At 39.1% G+C, this 21,293-nt stretch overlaps 1 protein-coding gene across 7 annotated transcripts in view; it reads left to right on the top strand.

Moving 5' to 3' along the window:
• The window catches only part of CDKL3 (cyclin dependent kinase like 3), an 86,906-nt gene that overhangs the window by 39,475 nt on the left and 26,138 nt on the right, over positions 1–21,293 (top strand). For 6 of the 7 annotated variants that reach the window (XM_079917691.1, XM_079917690.1, XM_079917689.1 and 3 more), the window contains 6 exons: positions 470–558; positions 2,615–2,768; positions 2,875–3,191; positions 4,310–4,400; positions 5,824–5,986; positions 6,787–6,894. In XM_079917691.1, coding sequence (XP_079773817.1) covers positions 470–558; positions 2,615–2,768; positions 2,875–3,191; positions 4,310–4,400; positions 5,824–5,986; positions 6,787–6,866 — 894 coding nt within the window. In that variant the 3' untranslated portion in view covers positions 6,867–6,894. Of the gene's footprint in view, positions 1–469; positions 559–2,614; positions 2,769–2,874; positions 3,192–4,309; positions 4,401–5,004; positions 5,178–5,823; positions 5,987–6,786; positions 6,895–21,293 lie in introns of those variants that run through there. The other variant, XM_079917693.1, reaches the window with a different exon arrangement.

Below are 21,293 nucleotides of genomic sequence, written 5' to 3'. Positions count from 1 at the left end.
GATTTGGGGGCTTGGATATTTGTGAAACTGTTTTATGCCGTAGAAAGAGCACTGGATTAGTAATCAGACAATATGAATTAAAATTCTAGTTTGGCAAATCACTAATCATGCTTCTAGTTCTGTAAAATGGAAATGATAATCCATGAACTTTCCACCTTACAGGGCTGGTAAGAGGATCAAAATGAGCTAATTAATTCCTGCTAATTCCAGCAGAAATAGACCGACTTCTGTTTTGGCTAGAATCACAGACCATTTAACCTGTAATAATGCCTTACAAGTACAAATTTCTTAGGGAAATAAGTCGTCAGAACTCACTGTCAGAAATTCCTGAGGTCTAATTCCATCTTTTCAAGAACTATTTTAGCTCTGGGTAATTAATTACACCTACATTTGTGAAATAAATTTAACATTTACCTTTAGGAGCCCTGTTAAGAGTTTGTTTAACATAGAATCTTTTTTCATTTTCTAGGCTTGTTTACAAATTGATCCTGCTGAGCGGATATCATCTACTGATCTTTTGCATCATGAGTATTTTACTAGAGATGGATTTATTGAAAAGTAAGCATTTTGAGTGAGTGTGGACTTTTTCGTGTTTTATATTAGGATGTTTTGCTAGCATGAAAATTGCTATGTAGGTTAATGTTACACAACAGAAGAATTCAATTTATCAAAAGCTTACTGAGTTTCTCTATTGACTAAGTATATGGTAGACTTACAGGTGTCATGGTGAAAATTCTAATAATAAAAAAAAGTGTACATAACATTCATTACACAGTTACTATGTCCTAGGCAGTGTGCTAAGCTCTTCACATGCATTTTCAATTCTCATTATAGGCCAGAGATAACATTAAATAAACAATAAATACTTTGTAGCTTTGTTTCCATTTAGACCTCTGACTCAGAATAGTCCAGTTTTTCCTCTCTGATAGCATCTCTGATCTATATATTACAATTAGCATTCATTCCCCAGATGATTTTTTTTCTCTGCTTTACTTATTCTCTGTTGCAGTTCCTGTTGTTTTATTCTCCCCACCAAACTGGAAGTTCCTTGAAGACAGGGACCATGCCTCTTCAAGCCTGTCTCTGTCTCCCATTGTATCTAAAATATATAATGACAATGTAGACTCATAAGTCAGCCATGCTTTTTAAAAAAACACACCATTTTCTATTTGGGCTTTGAAAGAAACAGGAAAGGTTTCTCATTAATTGCAAAATCATTCAGTTTGCCTTTGCATACGAGGTCACAAACATGAATATTAATTAAAAATGTGATGGAGTTAAGATCAGGCATAGAAAAGACTAGGACCTCCATTGAAGATAGACCAAAATAGAAAAAGGCAAAGAAAAGGGAATCTTTGAGAGTAACTAGAACTTCAGGCATTTCAGGAATTTTAATCTAAAAAAATGAGAAGATATATTAAAAGTGCCATTGAGGGCTTCCCTGGTGGCGCAGCGGTTGAGAGTCTGCCTGCCGATGCAGGGGACGCGGGTTCGTGCCCCAGTCTGGGAAGATCCCACATGCCGTGGAGCGGCTGGGCCCGTGAGCCATGGCCACTGAGCCTGCGCGTCCGGAGCCTGTGCTCCGCAACGGGAGAGGCCACAACAGTGAGAGGCCCGCATACCGCAAAAAAAAAAAAAAAAAGTGCCATTGATAAGAAGTGTCAGTTACTGAATAAAAAAATTGTTTCCTATCAATTCTACATAGACTGATTTCTCTTGGGTATTTAGATATTAGGATTTTACTATTATGGGGTGAAAGTTCTTGAGTTCCAATAATAGGAGCCTCAGAAAATGTTTGGGGGAAGACCTTTTAATTGGATAAGAGGCCTCTTTTTTTCATGGACCTTCTGCAATGCAAGGAAGTTTTAACAGAAATGTGCATTTTCTTATTCAGCCAAACTAATGATACTGGTTATTTTCTTCATCTCCTCACACTACCCTTTACTATAATTCTAGGGAAGAATTCATTCATGGTAGAATTCATTCAGTCCCAAACTGATGGCAGTAGCTGCTTCAAGGAGGGAAACTGTGCAACTCCGGGAGAGGGGTGGAAAGGAGACTTTTCGGTATAACCTTTTGAGTTTTGAGCCATGTGAATGGATTTTCTATTAAAAAATAAATAACTTTAAAAAAGCCTAACTAAAACCAAAACAATCTCCCTTCAATGTTGATGTATTCTATTACATTTTGTTCTGAAAATATTTGTCTAGAGTAAGATTTTAGAAACTAGTTCATCTTTTAAGTCCTGTTACTTTGAAGAACCACAAAAGGGACAAAGTGGCCTGAGTCTTCCTTGAAAATAATAGTATATTTATCAAAATTAAAAACGATGCTTTTATTAAGTAAACATTGCATCACAAAAGGAATCTAATTCATATAAGTCTATCTTGTAAAATTTTATTAATAGTAGATTACCGCGGAAAAATTTTAGAAAGATGTATCTTTACCAGGACACAATTTGTATTAGGTAAATATTGTGCCATCTCTTGGCATGCATTACTGATAACTTATTTATGCTGTAGCTCAAATGCAAATTAATTGATTAGAAAGTCTTTTAAAGATAAAATACTCTATCAACATAAATAAAAGTATTTGATATTGCTTGTTTTATCAGATTCATACCGGAACTGAGAGCTAAATTGCTACAAGAAGGAAAAGTCAATTCATTCATAAAGCCAAAAGAGAATTCTAAAGAAAATGAATTTATGAAAGATGATAGAAAAACAGTTTATACCAATACACTGCTAAGTACTTCAGTTTTGGGAAAGGTAAAAATTGGTCTTCTTTTTAGCCAGTATAACTATTTTATAGTTAGTACTCTAATGATAAAAATAACTGTTCTCCTGACTCAGATTTTGGTTGTATTTTTTCTAGGAAATGGAAAAAAAGAAAAAGCCCAAGGAGATCAAAGTCAGAGTTATTAAAGTTAAAGGAGGAAAAGGAGATATCTTAGAACCAAAAAAGATAGAGTGTGAAGGTGGACATTTTCAACAGGATGCAGTTGAAATTGCTCATACTGTGTCTCAAGATATAAAACCTGTAATCAGTGGACCACCAAACCCTGTCAATCCCAGCACTAACTCTATGGGCATGAAAGACGATCCACATGCTGGAAGTAGTATGGTGATGCCACCTATCAATCTAAGTAGCAGGAATTTGATGGCTTCAAATCTCTTCCACTACAATTCAAGGTGAGTTTTAACAGAAAAGAAACAGAAGGTAATGGACCTCAGTAATACAGTGTTTTTATATAATGGTATTTCAAAGAATCAACTTCGTAGTGTCTATATATAAACTGAATTTGAAGGTATATTGAAATTATAATCATATAATGGACCATTACTAAGTGATTCGTATGAATGCTACAGAAGAAATTAACTTTTCTTGGCTCTCTAGGTGTTTAGTTTTTCACTAATGCTGTTTGGAAAAACCTCATTAAAAAAAAAAAGTCTCTCAGAAAAATTACTTCCCATTTGAAGAGAAAAATGTAGTGTGACCTCAGTTTTGGTATTGATGTGCCTTTGAATAATAAAGTAAGCTTTATATTCGTATCATAGCAAATTGTCTAAATGGAGAAAAGATAGTTGAAAATAATCGTGTGTAGTCAAGTAGCTTTTCAAGGTCAAATTTTGGGATAAAAACAGCATATTGGACCGATTTTAGATTTAACTACTAATACAGATTGAGAGACTGGTACCATAAGTCTGGTTAATCAAGGGCAGTGTAATGGATGACGAGGGTCTGCCTAGCAAGGCATCAGGGCCCATTCTAAATTTAGGGAAATTACTGTGGCTCTAGTTGGGGAAGCAGGCTTAGTTCAGTTATCCTAAGCCAATCCTAACAGACTGATTTGGGCTATAAGTTGTGAAGCTTAGTGGTCTGCAGAGGTGGCAAGTGGACATGTCTGTACAACAGAATATAGACAGCAGGCATCCAATCGTTCTTGAGGTGACTCCTAAACCATGGTTGCAATAACCATAGTTACAAACTAGCCTTGGTCAGAGAGCTCGGAAGGTCATGAACCCAGTAGTTAAGAGATCCAGGTTCAGAACAGACAGAAGGGACCAAGTAGGCCAGCTGGAGTAACCTGACAACATGGTTGTCACCACTGATGTTAGCCATGTGTGAGTTGTTCTCTGCACTGTTTTCACCTCTTTACTTAGAGCAATTGGTACTTAAGGACTAACAGTTGCATTTTCGCACTCATTGTTCAAATAGTAGACTACCATGGTATAACATCATTATTGAAGCTAAAACAGAAGCACTTCTGGGAAGTTCTAATAACTTCTCATTCTTTTTTAAATAATAGGTTAACTGAAAGAGCAAAAAAGAGATGTACTTCTTCACAATCTATTGGACAAGTTATATTTAATAGGCATGAGGATACAGGTCCCACTCAAGTAAGGCAAGAAGCTCGTCATTAAAATATGGCCTCTTTCAACTTATCCCCCCACCTTCTGTCATTTTCTCTATGTTTGGGGCTCTAACATTTTTTTTAACGTGCTTTTACTTTCCTTTTTTTTTTTTTCCTGAAGTGAAAATAGGTCATCATTTCCTTAGTGCTTTCACAATTTTAATTTCTTATAACTTGATTTGTGTATTTAATGTGTGACTTGGGAAAAGAAGTTAAGATTTTCACCTTTAAAAGTCACAAGACTGAGTCGGAATCCGAAAGTCACAAGACTGGACTTCCCTGGTGGTCCAGTTGTTAAGACTCCACTCTCCCAGTGCAGGGGCCCGGGTTCGATCCCTGGCTAGGGAACTAGATCCTGCATGCCGCAACTGAAAAAAAAAAAAAAAAGATCCCGCATGCTTCAATGAAGACCTGGCACAGCCAAATAAATAAATAAATATTAAAAAAAAAGTCACAAGACTTTTTGGTTTTTCACTTCCAAGAAATGATTTTAATATCTTACTTTTTAGATTAAGAGCAATTACCAAACAGTTACATCTTTTCACAAGAAAACATAATCAATGTAGTTCATTTCCTCATTTTTCACATAGGAAAATAGTTCAATTAAAAATTGAAGCACACAGGCTTCCCTGGTGGCGCAGTGGTTGAGAGTCCGCCTGCCGATGCAGGGGACGCAGGTTCGTGCCCTGGTCCGGGAAGATCCCACATGCCGCGGAGCGGCTGGGTCCGTGAGCCATGGCCGCTGAGCCTGCGCGTCTGGAGCCCGAGCTCTGCAACGGGAGAGGCCGCAACAGTGTTATTTATAATAATAAAACATTGAAAACAACACAGATCCATCCAAGAGCAATTGACTGGTTAAGTACGTTAAAGTACATCCACACAGTGGGATACTATGCATTACATTGTGGAAGAGTGTTCATTAACCTAGGAAAGTTTCTATCATCTGTTGTCAAGTGAGCAAAAACAGGTAACACAAAAGTTTTTCCAGAATGCTGAGTTCACAAGTAATTTTTTCCTTTGGGTTTTCCCAGTGTCCAGAGCACATCATTTTGTAAATAGAAAAATAAGTTATTAATAAAACGAACTGAAGCAATTTGTCCAAAGTCAAAATGCAATGAATAGGATCAAAAATTAAAAGTTGAGACTGTGGTTCTCGTGGTCAAGACTATTCTTAGCATATTGAATATGCTAGAAAAAGTTTACTTTATAAAATTTTTATTGGAGTTTGATCTGTTTATATGTTTGATGGTATTCTCTTCTACTTCTTACTTATTAAAATAACCTTGCAAAGATAGTTATTTGTATGCCTATCTTATACCATCCAAATGGCTGGCATTTGTAGGCTTGTCATTCAATAAGTAGTTACATACCTTTCTTCAAATTAACGCTTGTTTATTTGGTTTTTTTAGAGCCAAATGGAGAAGGGTGTGTTTAATGAGCGAACAGGTCAAAGTGACCAAATGGCAAATGGAAACAAAAGGAAGCTGAATTTTTCCAGAACTAACAGGAAAGAATTCCATTTCCCAGAATTGCCTTTCACAATACAGTCAAAGGGGATGAAAGGAATGGAAGGTACACATTTGTTGCATAGCTTTGGAAATCTACAGACTTAATCTTTTACAAGACCGTTTTTGGTAATATAACTTAGATGTTATAATGTGATTTAGGTAGAAAGGAGTATATTGCTATGTAAAATATTTTCAGCTGATGAAAAATTTTTTCCCATAGTCAAATAATGGGTAAGACTTAAAGGAGATAACTTTAAAACAGGGTTAAGAAAACTTTAAAAAGTAAAATTTTCATTAGCTCAATTTTGTTGGAATGTTAGAACAGTATTTGAGGAAGGTGTTTTTGGTTTAGTATATGACCTAGGGTAAATCAGTTTCCTCTGTTTCTCTGTGATAACTTGCGCATATAATAGGAGGAATGATATGTGTGCTTCAGGCATCCAAGGATTTAGTAGATTAAGATTTATAACATGTACTGAGCTCATAAAATGAAACTCATTTTTTTTCAGTGTTATTATTATGTTTCTTTGAAGAACAGTGACACCTTGTGAAAAGATAATATAAGAGCAAGAAAATAGTACTTGCATAGCTCAAGAAGAATTATCTGATCCACTTAACAGTTATACTCAGAATTTTATAAATAAATGTCCTCTTTATTTAGAGGACAGACTGGTAGACTGTTAGTAAAATTATATAGCAAATCATTTATGTTTGGCACATAATACCATTACAACTCATGATTTGTTCAGTTCCTTTATAATAAACTCAGAAACTGACTTTAGTGTATATCAGAATTTCCATTTAAAACTCTTGAAAAGTAAAGTAAAATTTCAAGGTAGGAGTAAAAAGTTCTCATTGTTGTAGATATTTTCGCAAAAGTTAAACAGATAAAAGTGATGAAGAGGAAATCAAAGAAAACAGATTCATCTAAAATATCAACTTAATGCAGATCAATATCAAGAAAAACAAGAGGTAAGACTTTTTTATTTATAGCTTTTACTAAGTAATGCTGTTTAGAACCCTTGACTTATTATATAATTTTAGTTACTACTGTTGGAAAGTCAGATAAAAATTCATAATTCTGTAATCTTTGACCTCTAGAAACAGAACTAAAATTTCCTAGAATAACCAATTACAAAAGATTTTTAGAAGTTATTTTTTGAGGGTAGTAAATATGAACTCTCATTTGAATGTTGAGTGATTGAGTATATGGTACCCAGGGAAAATAGTATGTGTGTTATGTATACTACCTGGTGGTGGGTAAACCATGCCAGAGGAAAGGAATAATGGTATAAACATAGGATTATACTGGCCACAAGAACATATGTATTTTGTCTTTAGCCTTTTTCTTCCTGTTTTTTTTGTATAATTTACTCCCCCATCTCTGCTCTCCACCTCCTGTCCTATTTTCAAAGATTTGCTCTCAGCTATCAGATAATCTTGAATTTTATTTGGGAATCTTGAAGCCATCAACATCTAAATGAATACTCTTTAAAGGTACTCTTTTAAGGGAAAGGGATTATGCTGAGCACCCACTGAATTAAATTATATTGACAGTCTTCTATCCTGTACACCTGTGAGGTCATTAACTTTGTTATCTCAGTTTCTTATTTTCTAAATAAAATTGACTACATTTTTATTCATGATAAAATTAGTACATACTTCCTGAGGAAATCTGAAGAAATTAGAAGATAGAAACTTTGATCTGAAATTATGTAAGGATGTATTTTAACTAAGTCTATTGAATCTCTACAACATTCAGGTAAGAGTTATCAGACACTGTTAGATACATTTTCACAGTGACATTTATGCCTTATTCCTGGCCTAGAACTTGTTAACAAGTCCACAGTCAACTTTGCAGAAAAGAAATATTTTCTAGGTAGAACAAGAAAGGCATTAATGGTCATCTTTTAGTTTGTTATAAAAAGTAATAAGGTGGCTTTAAACTTTTAAACCTGGGTCACAGCATGTTGAACAGCACACCATTTGCAGATTTTTTGAATGATTGGGTGAGTTAGGGCTCTTGAGTTTGGGCAGACTAGTAATGTGCTACATGTGTTTATCCTACTGTCCTATGAGAGCCCCCAGAACTAAAATTACATTTTAATGCAGGAAGAAAGGAACTCTTAAGACAGTTCTGTCATTTTAAAAATACAAAAGTAAGTAGGAAAGGAAAACCCCTTTTTGTACATATGGTGTAGAACTCCTGAAAAGACGCTCTTTTTAAGAGTAACGTTGAGGGCTTCCCTGGTGGCGCAGTGGTTGAGAGTCCGCCTGCCGATGCAGGGGATATGGGTTTGTGCCCCGGTCCGGGAAGATCCCACATGCCGCGGAGCGGTTGGGCCCGTGAGCCATGGCCGCTGAGCCTGCGCGTCCAGAGCCTGTGCTCCGCAACGGGAGAGGCCACAACAGTGAGAGGCCCGCGTACCACTAAAAAAAAAAAAAAAAAAGTAACATTGAAACAGTTGTAGGTGTTAGAAATATCCAGAAGTCGTCAATGATGGTTGTAGTTTATTTGTAGTAATCATTCAAATGCAGTTCTGACAAGCTACTGAAATTGCATATGACTGGTTCAAATGCTTTTAATAAATTAATGTGAGAATTAAGAAAATTTCCTAAATTTCGAGTTGGTAGTTTGCTAATTTAGAGCATGAGAGAATATGACATGTTTTAAAAAACTAAGATAGGGAATGGCAACTTATTTGTTCTATTCATTGATTTCTTTTTGAATTACCAAATCACATCCAGGCACTTCCCAGTTAATAGTATATACATGAACTGAATAGACTCTGTGACCTAGAGAGAAATTCTAATTACTGCTGATGAGTGAGTTAGGCAAGAGAGAAGAGTCCATAGAAAAGCCACCTTCAGTTTTGTCTCATGGTGATAATAAGGAATTCTTTGCTAAATAATCTTCCTGTACCTTATAAAATAACCCCCAGGTGCAAATTACAAGTACTTATCTGTGGCTGTATTTCCTTAGCCAAAGACTCACCATTTCCTCAGTTAAGGTCCTGTTTCTATTTACTGTTTAGAATACAGGAAATGCACAAACTGAAAGGAAGAAGAACCTGCCAGATGTAGAGTAGAAAATGCAGCAGCTGAAAATTCAGGGAACCCCAGAATCACTATATGGTTAAAAAAAATCCTTTTTATTAATATTACATACACAAAAATGCTGACTAGAGAATTCTACAGATATATCGTAAATCCTGTGTAGTTATGTGTATACTCACCTAAATTTGTTTTAAAATTTATTAATCTGTAAATTATTCATGTTTTCTTAATTTGAACATTAATTTATAAAAACTTCCTGACTGGTACATCCTAATACAACTACAGCTTACGTTAAGTCATATATTTTATTTGATGACCTGTTATCTCAGTCATGTTTGATCAGTGGTCATTCTTAGCTTTGGTTCAGAACTTTATAATTATAGATGGAAGAGTTTCTAAATGTGTAATAAAGTGAGATCCCAATGTCTGGGAGCACCAAACATTTCTGAGCAAACAAATACACTTGATAAGCATGAAATGTGGGTTTGGTTTCACACTGGATGTTCTGGAGCAGTATTTAAACATCATGAAGGTTGTTTAAAAGGATGGAAATTGAGCAAAGCATTGAAGCAAATCTTTTGGCTTGACCAGCATGTTTATCATTTAATAGTTTATATAGAATATATTGTTACATATAATTTAACATTAATACAGGCGAGGTTTTGGCAACATGTATTTACATCCTTATCCCACTTTTTGGCTTGGTTTCTAATTTTAGGGTGGAGATGGCCATTGTAAGGGGAAGAATTTGAAGAGGAACAGATTTTTTTTTTTTTTGGTAGTGTCTTTTCTTTTAAATCTTAAAAATACAAATTGGCAAGTCTCCTCCAGTCTGGGGTCTGGGAGGGCCCCTCCCACCTGCCTCTCCTGATCCCATCCCCCACCCCCCCACTTCCCCCTTCCCTCCTATGCCCCCAGGACCAATGCGGCGTGGGGGGGGGGGCGCAGGGAGGGCTAAGGGCGGGTCTTGGAGGGCAGGGGACCCTCTCAGCAGGCTCCCTGGGCCCAAGTGGGTGGGGCAATCGCCCTCCGCTCCTCTCCTGTTCTTCCTGGAGAGTCTCTCCCATCTGCCTCTCCTGATCTCCCCAGCCTCAGGGATGCTGAACTTGTGTGGCCTCCACTTCTCCTCCCCCCTTGGTCCCCCTACATCCTACCGGTTCACTCTGGGCTTCCTCCCATCTTCTTGGGGGTCAGAGTCCCCTACCAGCGGCCAGCAGGAGCCCTAGTTGTGGGGAGACACTAACTCTGTGTCTTCCCACACTGCCATCTTGACTCTTCCCCCTGCCTGAGTATTCTTAATAAAACATAAATCAGATGATGTCATTGCTCTGCTCAAAACCCCCCATGCTTCCCACTCACACAAAGGAAAAGCGCAGACATTACAATAACCTCCACGACCCTACACAGTATGCCTCTACCCTCTCTTTGACGCTATTTGCTACTTCTCTTCTCTATTGCTCATTCTGTTCCAGGCCCACTGGCCTCCTTGCTGTTCCTGACTATGCTTCTGCCTCAGAACCTTTGTTTTTACTGTTTCCTCTGCTGAGAAATATCTTTCCTCAGATCACTGCATGGTTCCCTCCTTTACCTTCTTCTGTTGTTCAGGACAACCTCCTTTTACTCGTATATGAAGCTTTCTCTACCATGTTACTTAAAATGACAACTTTCCCCATTCCCATTTCTGTTTCCTGTTTTACTTCTTCATATAGCATTTCTCTATCTGACAAGCTTTATTTATTAATGGTGTCCCTCCAATAAACTGTGAACTACATGAGGGCAGGGAATTTAGTGTTTTGTTTGTTGCGGTATTCCCCAGCATAGAATAGTGCCTAGCATATATTGACACTCAATAGCATTTTCTTTGTGAATGAATGAATGAATTTATTAAGCACCTACATAGTAATCACTTGAAAAAAACCAAAGAATAAAATATGAAATAATTTTATTGGTGTGGTAGAATGTGCTTCCTATAGCATGCTAATATTCATTGTTCAAGTAGCTGAACAAGGAATGAATAGCAGTCATTCAGCACGGAGTTTAAAGGTGAAGTAGACAAGGTGAACTTACAGTTTGTTAGTGTTTTAATGGAGGAATTGAAACTTAGTTACATTTATAGGTAAAACTGAAAGATGCTTTTTAGAAACAGAATTCAGAGGAATCTCAGATAAGTTAGAAAAATTGTATCTCAAAATTTATAAAGAGACAAGGAAATTCAGGTAAGACAAGTGAAAGGGTAAAAAAAAATAATGCTCTACTAAGTGAGTTACAGTATCTGGGTCAGAATTTTAGATTATCCACCGTAAGTCACCACATTTCTGTTTCTTTAGTGACTGCGTGTCAGGAGACCAGGCAAGTCCTAAATTAGTACCCTTAGTACTTGTCATAGAGTGAGAAATTATATGAGTATTGTCTCAGTGTTATGAAGGTCTCTCAGTTAACTCTCTTGGCTTAGAATAAGTGAAGTAATTTGCTTGCTTAATTGGATAGTATCGAAAGAATAAACGAAATATATAACTCAAAGAGGTAAATAAAATGAAGTTTGCTTCCGATTGACTTTCAGACTAACTTTGGGTTAAGGTGCTTGCTCTTCACAATTGGCTTTTCATTTAATGGATAACAGTATAGAGATTCCAGCTATCCAGGGGCTATTACATGGTCTCTGTGGCCCTCTTGCCAAAGAGTAAAGGTGATTCTGAAGTTCTCTTTGAAGTCACTTAGTCCTAATCTCCTCCAGAGGGAGCTCAATGTCCAGCATTTTCAGGACCTGGAGCTAGTGTCAGCTCTGATCTAACAGGACTAGCCATTCAGTTCCCTGTTGGACTGAACTAGTGTATGAAGATGGGATCCTAATGAGGCAGTGCTTTTTGCTCTAAATCAGTGGTTTTTACTCCCTGAGATGAGAAATGTAATAAAAATGCATGCTAGGATTTGGGTTTCCTCAGGTGAATGACTCCAAAGTCTTAGGACCTTTCAAACCAAGCCCTAGATTATTTACATAAATTTCAGGCAGCATCTCTTGGGCATCTCTGAGTAATTTCTTTGTGGCTACTAATTATTACATTGAACAGTATTATTAAAATGTTTAAAGCATCTGCTGCCTCATGAAAAACCTTAAAAACCAGATTTATAATGGAATAATCTGCTATCAGTAGACTTCCTTGGATTGTTGTTTGATAGATTTGAGTTTAGAAAATTGGTTCCTTTTAATTGCTGTCCTTTAAACAGAATATCTAGTGGTATCAGAATATTTATTGAAACTATACCTATAAATTTCTGGGGCTTTTTTCTTTTTAAAAATATTTGTTGAATGAACATTCAATTTTTATTAAAAGCTTTGTGGTATGGGACTTCCTTGGCTGCCCAGTGGTTGAGATTTCTCCTTCCAATGCAGGGGGTGAGGTGGTTTGATCCCTGGTCAGGGAGCTGGGATCCCACATGCCTCGGGGCCAAAAAGCCAAAATGCCAAAACGTAAAACAGAAGCAATATTGTAACAAATTCAGTAAAGACTTTATAAATGGTCCACATGAAAAGAAATCTTAAAAAAAAAAGCCACATAGTATAACAGAGTCCAGATTATAATCAGATTGCTTAAATTAAAATCATGGCTTTTACCACTTCTTCACTGGGGAGTATGTGTGTGGTATTTTGTTGCCTCAGTTTTCCTCAGTTGGAAAATGGGGACAAGAATAGCTTATCTCTTAGAGATTTTGTGAGGACTTACTGAGATAAAGTTTAATACACACAGGACATAGTGAGTTTGTACTGTACTGATGAAATGTAGTTGTCTCCTTCAAAGATGCAGAATTATGGTTTTGTTTGTTTGGCCACGCACATGGCTTGTGGGATCTTAGTTGCCCGACCAGGGATTGAACCCAGGCCACAGCAGTGAAAGCACAGAGTCCTAACCATTGGACAACCAGGGAATTCCCCAGAATTATGGTCTTTAATCTTAGTTCTTTTGTCCAAGTTGTCCGAGTTTATCCTGACTTCCTTCACTTTGGTAATAAATTAGGTCTACGGGTGCCCTTTACTGTTGTTGTACACTGCCTGTGAAATTCTGAGGGAAACTGTGCCTTGGTCTCTATTTGTTTAGATGTGAAGTTGGCATGGATGACAAATACGTGTCTGCTCTACATGTATAAAATGTTACATTACTTTTTTTTTAATAAATGTATTTATTTTTGGCTGCGTTCGGTCTTTGTTGCTGTGCTCAGGCTTTCTCTAGTTTTGGCGAGCGGGGGCTACTCTTTGTTGCAGTGCGCGGGCTTTTTGTGGTGGCTTCCCTTGTTGCAGAGCACGGGCTCTAGGCTTGCGGGCTTTGGTAGTTGTGGCTTGTGAGCTCTAGAGCGCAGGCTCAGTAGTTGTGGTGCACGGGCTTAGTTGCTCCGCGGCATGTGGGATCTTCCCGGACCGGGGCTGATGGGATTGCCATTACTTGGTTCTCTGTGGCTACCAAAAGTCATGCAGAGAAGTGGGAACAGCAGAGGCAGTGGCAGCTGAATTGGCAGTCAACCAGGTCAAGTTTTGAAATCTGTTGGGTAGATATTCATGTGATGATTAGGAGTCCTGGTTTCAATCCTTTGGCCAAGTGGAGTTGTTGTACGTGGAAGGGGTTACAACTGGTAGCTCAGTAGGTTGCTGCTATGTGACACTCATTTCCTTTCCTTTGGAAGAAGGAACATAGAATATAGTCACAGTGATAGGAAGTACCCTGATGCATTTAACACCTTGAAGAATAAAATTAGACTACCGTTTTTTATTGTTTAATATAATACTGTATATTATATATAAACAAATTTATGTTTCACATCCTGCTTTATGATGCTAGTTACTTACCTCTTAATTTATATCTTTGTACTTTTACATCCTACCCCCAGTACCTTCATATAATTGTGTACCTTGATATGTATGGAACAAATAATTTAAATTCAGAATGACCTTAGTAGTTTGAAGACTTGCTGAAGAATCAGTGAATGATGTTAAAAATGATCAGTAAGAATCTGAGGCATGGATGTCACAGAGCAAGCTTCTCAGAAGAGATCTTGGGTTGGCAGTTAGTGGTGTCATGTTGCAGTTCTTTAAAACTTCAGAGCACTCACAATTCTGTGTGCCTTTAGGAGGGCTTAGTTGAAGTTTTTATCAAGTTTCAGCCTTCTCAGATCAAAAGCAATTCTACTTTTTCTTGGCAATACGTGTACTAGATATCTGACTGTGTGTGTTGGATATCCTGAAAAATTCCAATTATGAAACTTCTCATTAATGGCCAAAAGTTACTGGTGGTTTAGAGCATTGGAGATAAAGTCTAGGGCCTAAGCAAGGTAAGAAGTTGTATTGGAAACTACACATAAAGCTGAGTCCTTAAAAAGTGATACCCTTAGTAAAGAGTGAACTAGACAAAATATACTCCTCAAAGTGTGATTATAGAGAAATTTGTTTGTCTTGTCCTTGGCTCTGGATGGAAAAAAAAAAAAAATCAAACCAACAACCTGAGAACTCATAACCATCCTTCATACAGGTTTGGTGTCACATTTCAACTACACGTGTGATCCAAAAAACCCAAGATTAGAATGTGGTTTAAAGTGCTAATGGGTAAATAATGAATCCTCTTACCTGTCAGAATCAATCAAACACAAATACTCTCTGGAGGAATGCACTTTATTTTTTTAATTTTTAAAAAAATGTTATTTAGGGCTTCCCTGGTGGCGCAGTGGTTGAGAGTCCGCCTGCCGATGCAGGGGACACGGGTTCGTGCCCTGGTCCAGAAAGATCCCACATGCCGCGAAGCGGCTGGGCCTGTGAGCCATGGCCGCTGAGCCTGCGCGTCCGGAGCCTGTGCTCCACCACGAGAGAGGCCACAACAGTGAGAGGCCCGCGTACCGCAAAAAATAATAATACTAATAAATAAATAAAATAAAATAGATCTAAAGGAACTACCCAGAGTATAGCCTAGAAAGACAAAGAGGTAGAAAAGATAAAATAGAAGTTAAGAGACATGGATGAAGTATGAGAAGGTCTAACATAATACTAATCAGAATTCCAAAAGGAAGAAATAGAAAGAACGAGGAAATACAATATTCAAAGAAATAATAGCTGATAATTTTTCCAGAATTGTGTAAAAAAACCCAAGAATCCTCAAATTCAGGAATCCCAGTGAATCCAAGAATAACTAAAATGAAACCCACTCTCAGATACATCATCATGAAAGTGCAGAACACCAAAGAAGTGAAAAAAAGATTAAAAGTAGTCAAAGACTGATAACTACAAATGAATGATGGGTAATGACAGTAACTTTTCAACAGCACAATGAAAGTCAGAAGAAAGTTGGAATAATATTTTCTAAGGATGGAGCAAAAATAGCTGTAAACTTGGAATACTGAGGCAGGTTATTAATAGTCATCTCCAAATATCTGTTCTTTGCTTCTTCCTTTGTAATAAAATCCCGGATTTTTAACTGAGCACATGAATGCCTGGAATAAAATCTACTTTTCCCAGCTTTCCTTACAGTTAGCGCTATCAGAGAAGTAGTGAAAGTGGTGATTTGTATTAAACTCTAACAAGTCAAAGGTTTTGCTTTATTGCTGCCAATTTCTGAGATAATAGAAAAAAATATGAAACAACTGTCTTGGACACTGGGCAACAGGCAGCCCAGGACACTGATCTCTGAGAGAAGAAAAATGAGTTGAAGCAATCATTATGATCACACAGGCTTTCTTCAATTTCTGGATCACTAAACAGGGAGATGGTGATTCACCGATAGTCTGGCACATTTGGTGAGTTTATGCGGTAGGGATATAAGTTTGGGGAGGTCAAGGGGGCTAGAGTTTGCAAGGCAAAATACAAGAGAAGAGAAAGCTATGTAGGGAAGGAACTTAGAAATCTGCATGGCTTCTCCTCCAATCTTTGGTTGAGTAGTAATCTGTGCATGTGTTGCAGACATCAAAATGCACCTCCCAGAGCTCCAATTGCAGGGAGTGTAATTTAACTTAAACCAAAAGAATTAGAAAAATTATCTAGGGGCTTCCCTGGTGGCGCAGTGATTAAGAATCACCTGCCAGGGGCTTCCCTGGTGGCGCAGTGGTTGAGAGTCTGCCTGCTAATGCAGGGGACACGGGTTCGAGCCCTGGTCTGGGAGGATCCCACATGCCACAGAGCAGCTAGGCCCGTGAGCCACAACTACTGAGCCTGTGCGTCTGGAGCCTGTGCTCTGCAACAGGAGAGGCCGCGACAGTGAGAGGCCTGCGCACCGCGATGAAGAGTGGCCCCCGCTCACCACAACTAGAGAAAGCCCTCGCACAGAAACAAAGACCCAACGCAGCCAAAAGTAAATAATTAAAAAATTCCTACTCCCAACATCTTCTAAAAAAAAAGAATCACCTGCCAATGCAGGGGACACAGGTTCAAGCCCTGGTCCAGGAAGATCCCACATGCTGCAGAGCAACTAAGCCTGTGCACCACAACTCTGAGCCCGCGTGCCTAGAGCCCATGCTCCCCAACAAGAGAAGCCACCACAATGAGAAGCTTGAGCACCGCAACAAAGAGTAGCCCCCGCTCGCCGCAACTAGAGAAAGTCTGTGTGCAGCAACAAAGACCCAATGCAGCCCAAAATAAATAAAACAAATAAATTTTGTTTTGTTTTTTGTTTTGTTTTGTTTTGCGGTGTGTGGGCCTCTCACTGTTGTGGCCTCTCCCGTTGCGGAGCACAGGCTCTGGACGCACAGGCTCAGCGGCCATGGCTCACGGGCCTAGCCGCTCCATGGCATGTGGGATCTTCCCGGACCGGGACACGAACCCGTGTCCCCTGCATCGGCAGGTGGACTCTCAACCACTGCGCCACCAGGGAAGCCCCCAACAAATAAATTTTTTAAACAAAGGACTTGATCTCTTAAAAAGAAGAAAAGAAACAAGAAAAATTAGCTAGCTTACTGGGAGGATTCAGGAAAATACCCCTGGAATTAGATTTTTGGGTGTTTGATCAAGGTGACTGGAATATAAGCCTAGATAAGCAAGAATTCATTGACTTGAGGGAACCTTCTCAGGACACGAGATTTAACACGCTAGCAAGGACCTTAGGGGGTATAGAAAATACACTGCTGTGCTTGCTCTTAAGCCCGGGGAAAACTGTGGCCAACGCTCACGGAAGTAGAAATGTCTGAATTGCCCTTACAGTGACAAAGGAAGAAATAAATAGACTGAAGGAAGTGGGCATGCTAGAATAAATGTATTATATAAGACCAGAAGACAACCAGACAATAATGTTCCATGGGAGGACCCAGGGGACCCGTCATTCACCAAGTCCATTAAGAATACCCTGGTGATAAGTCAACTATACTTCAATTTAAAAAAAAAAAAAAGAATACCCTAGTGAAAGGAAGTGCAAGACTTATATACTGAAACCTACAGCAAAGAGACTAATGCTGAGCCCCTGGCATGGCATTATTTTTTGAGGAGACTAACTGGCTGCTTGGTGGCAAGTCAAATATATCAGGCTCTTTCCATCCTTGAAGAGCTAGGGTTTCATCCTCCCTGAGATAGATACCCATTCTGAATATGGCTATGCTTTCCTGCCTGCAGATTCTTGGTAGCCTGGAACTTACAGAAAACCTGATCCACAAGCATGGAAATACACACAGCGTAGCATCCAACCACTTCACATTGAAGGAGGTGTGGGTGTGGTCCCATAACCATCATAGAACACTGGATGCTTTATAAGGTGCAGTTGAAGTGACACCTCAGAGGCAATCTTATAAAAGGATGATATGCCACTCTTCAGGATGCAGAACATGTGTTAAATCAGAGGAATTTTGTAGAGTGCTGTATCCCTAGTAGGAATAATAGGGTGCTAGATCCCCATGGATTTGGGGACGAAGGAATAATAGGGTGCTAGATCCCCATGGATTTGGGGACGAAGGCATGGAAGGAGGATTAGTTCCATTTAACATCACTCCTAATGACCTACTTTGGGATGTTGTACTTTCCACCCCTGGCAACCCAGGGTTTTGGCAGAATTGGAGTTCCTGGTCTCCAGAAGGGGCACACTCTTGCTAGGGGCCACAGCAAGAGTCCCATTGAACTAAAAATTTGAGTTGTCACCATGGAATTCTGGATTCCTTGTGCCCATGGCAAGCAAGAAGAGGAGTCACCATATTGGTAGGGGTAATTGGCCCTGAGCAGCAGGAGGTAGGATTACTGCTACACGAAGAGGGCAAGGTGGGATATGTGTTAAACCCAAGATATCCATTTGAGTACCCCGTGTTACTCCCTCATACTACTGTAACTGTGAATGGACTCATGTAGCAACTTCTGACTGAGGACGGTATGATTACCAAGGGTTCAGACTGCCCAGGAATGTAGGTTTGGGTCACGCTACCAGGTAAACCACCAAGACCTGCTAAAATGATGACTTGTAGGTGAGGAAAATGCAAAATGAATCGTGGAGGAGGATAAGTACCAGTTGCAGCCCTGAGATCAACTGCAGTGATGAGGGCTGTAATTTGTCTCATTGTTCTCCATCCTCTGAATTTCCTTTCAAGAAGGGTAACAGGAATCATGGAGGAACCTCTCTCCAAATTGTGAGAAGTAGGTATATGTGGTGCAATGGGTGAATCTCTGGTGGCCACAAAAATGTACCTCTTAGATCTCTGACTGTGGAGAGCATAAGTGAGCCCCAGCTGCTGCACTCTGAAATCTGGCACCGCATTTGCACTAAAGCTACACTTCCCACATGTTAATCCCAGTTAATGACTGAGCTCATCAGGGATCTAAGGCAGGCCTGTTCCTGAGAAATGCAGTTTTCCTGATGGGAGACTAAAGCTTGAGGATTCCACATCAGCTTCCCAAACTTCCTTGGAGCTACAGTGCAGTGTAAATGTTTTCCACTCAGTCTTACTTTCATTCCTCTCCCCTTCACAAGGGTTAGACCTGCATTGCAATCTTATGACTCTCTTAGCTACCCCTGGCTCCCTTCCCATTTTTCCTTATAGGTGTTTACTTCCATAAATCTCTTTCATGTCAAATCCTCTTCTTGGCATCTGCTTCTTGGAGTAACCAGACTGACAAGGCATGCATAGAGGAAATTTATGAGGCCAGTCAAAGAATATCTGCCAGGGAGCTATAAGCTGAATACTTCTTAGAGATCACACCGAGCTAGCAGAAACTCAAGTTTCTGACAGCCAGTGTGGAATGATGTTGTTGAATAGCTGCATATTCAGTAGAGATCCCAGAAGAATCATACGTTAGCAGGATGAATAAAGGTCATAGAATAAAGGTCAATTTAGATCTTCTCTTAAAAGCAAGCTCTAACAGACGAGGCTGATCTGAAAGTAACTCGAATGACTGTCAAAACAAATTTCAACCTCTCTGAAGGAAAAAAAAATACTAATACTCAACCATGTAATGATCATAACACCTCCCATTCAAACTAAAATTACTAGACTTGAAAACAACTCAAAAAAGTGACCCATAATGAAAATTAGAAATCAGTCAATAGAAAGAGATAAAGTAATGATGATGGGGGACTTCCCTGGTGGTCCAGTGGTTAAGACTCCGTGCTTCCACCGCAGGGGGCACAGGTTCAATCCCTGGTTGGGAAACTAAGAACCTGCATGCCATGTGGTGAGGCCAGGAAAAAAAAAAAAAGCTGATGGATTAGCAGACAAGGACTTGAGAACAGCTATTATAAAATGCTCAAATATTTAGAGGAAAACAGAAACATATTGAAGAAAGAAGTAGAATATTTTAAAAAATCCAAGTGGAACTTCTAGAGCTAAAAAATACATTATATGGGGGGCTTCCCTGGTGGCGCAGTGGTTGAGAGTCCGCCTGCCGATGCAGGGGATACAGGTTCGTGCCCCGGTCCGGGAAGATCCCACATGGCGCGGAGTGGCTGGGCCCGTAAGCCATGGCTGCTGAGCCTGCGCGTCCGGAGCCTGTGCTCCGCAATGGGAGAGGCCACAACAGTGAGAGGTCCGCGTACAGCAAAAAAGAAAAAAAAAAAAAAATACATTATATGAAGTGAAATGAAAATTCACTGAATTGAGTCCAAAGCAAATTAGATACTGTAAAAGAAAATATCAGTGTCTTTAAGACATAGCAATAGAAACCATCCAAATTGAAGCATAGAGGAAGATGGAAATAAAATGAAACAAAACTGAAATAAAAGCAAAATGACTCTGGTACAATATTAATCATTGTAACATACATGTAATTGTGTTCCTAGAAAAATAGAGGAAAGGGCAGAAAAAATATTTGAAAAAGAATAACCGAAATGTTTTCAAATGCATTGAAAACTATAAGTCCTCAGATCCAGGGAGGTAAATAAATCCCAAGCAGGATAAACACAAAATTTCAGCAAGGCACATAATAATCAAATTGCTAAAACTCAGGGTGTATTAAACACAGGTTTTATTATTATTCTGGTATGGTGAGGCCAACAGATCAGGAGAAAACTACCATTGAAAAGATTGTTGTTATACTCAACAGATCTCAAGAGAAGGAGGCACAACATGCCACAGAGGGCCACAAGGGGAAACATCAGCGTTGGTCAGGAGGCAGAGGGAATGAGGGGAAAACCTGGGAAAGAGCTTTTATTGTGGCTTCCACAGGGAAGAATGTGCTAAGCAGGTAAGCAATCTTAGGAATGGCTAGTTTGAATAATTTCAGCAGGCTCTGTGGGGTAGAGGCTGTCCTTAGTTGTCCTGTACCTGGCCCTGGGGTGATTAGGGCAGGGGAATAGTGGCCTGGAGTGTAAGAGCCTGATAAAAAAGTTAGTTGGCATATGGACACATATGGAGTGACTGCATATGAAAGACATGTTTACAGGTGAGTTCTATTTCTAGGCATTGACTAGCCCTAGGAGGAGGCAGTCGCTCAAGGGTCAGCAAGACTTCAAGATGCCAAAGTATAGAAATACAGAAAATTAAAACATATGATCAATATGCAGGGATATGGAGAAAATGTAAAAGTGGAGGACATGCAGGCTTCAGTAGTTGTGGCACACAGGCTCAGTAGCTGTGGCTTGTGGGCCTAAGCGCAGGCTCAGTAGTTGTGGCATACGAGCTTAGTTGTTCCACAGCATGTGGGATCTTCCCAGACCAGGGCTCGAACCCGTGTCCCCTGAATTGGCAGATGGATTTTTAACCACTGCACCACCAGGGAAGTCCTATTTATTTATTTTTGCTGCTGCTGCTTGTGTCAATTTTCTAAGTTATGTTTTTCTAGGAGTTTGTCGATTTCATTTAAAATTTCAAATTTGTCAGCATAAAGCTGTTTATAATATCCCTTATAAAAGTCTGTAGGATTTGTAGTGAAGTCTCAG

Source organism: Stenella coeruleoalba, assembly GCF_951394435.1.
Source record: "Stenella coeruleoalba genome assembly, chromosome: 3".
Taxonomy (NCBI): domain Eukaryota; kingdom Metazoa; phylum Chordata; class Mammalia; order Artiodactyla; family Delphinidae; genus Stenella; species Stenella coeruleoalba.
Note: the sequence above shows the minus strand (reverse complement) of the source record. Positions and strands in the feature narration are given on the sequence as shown.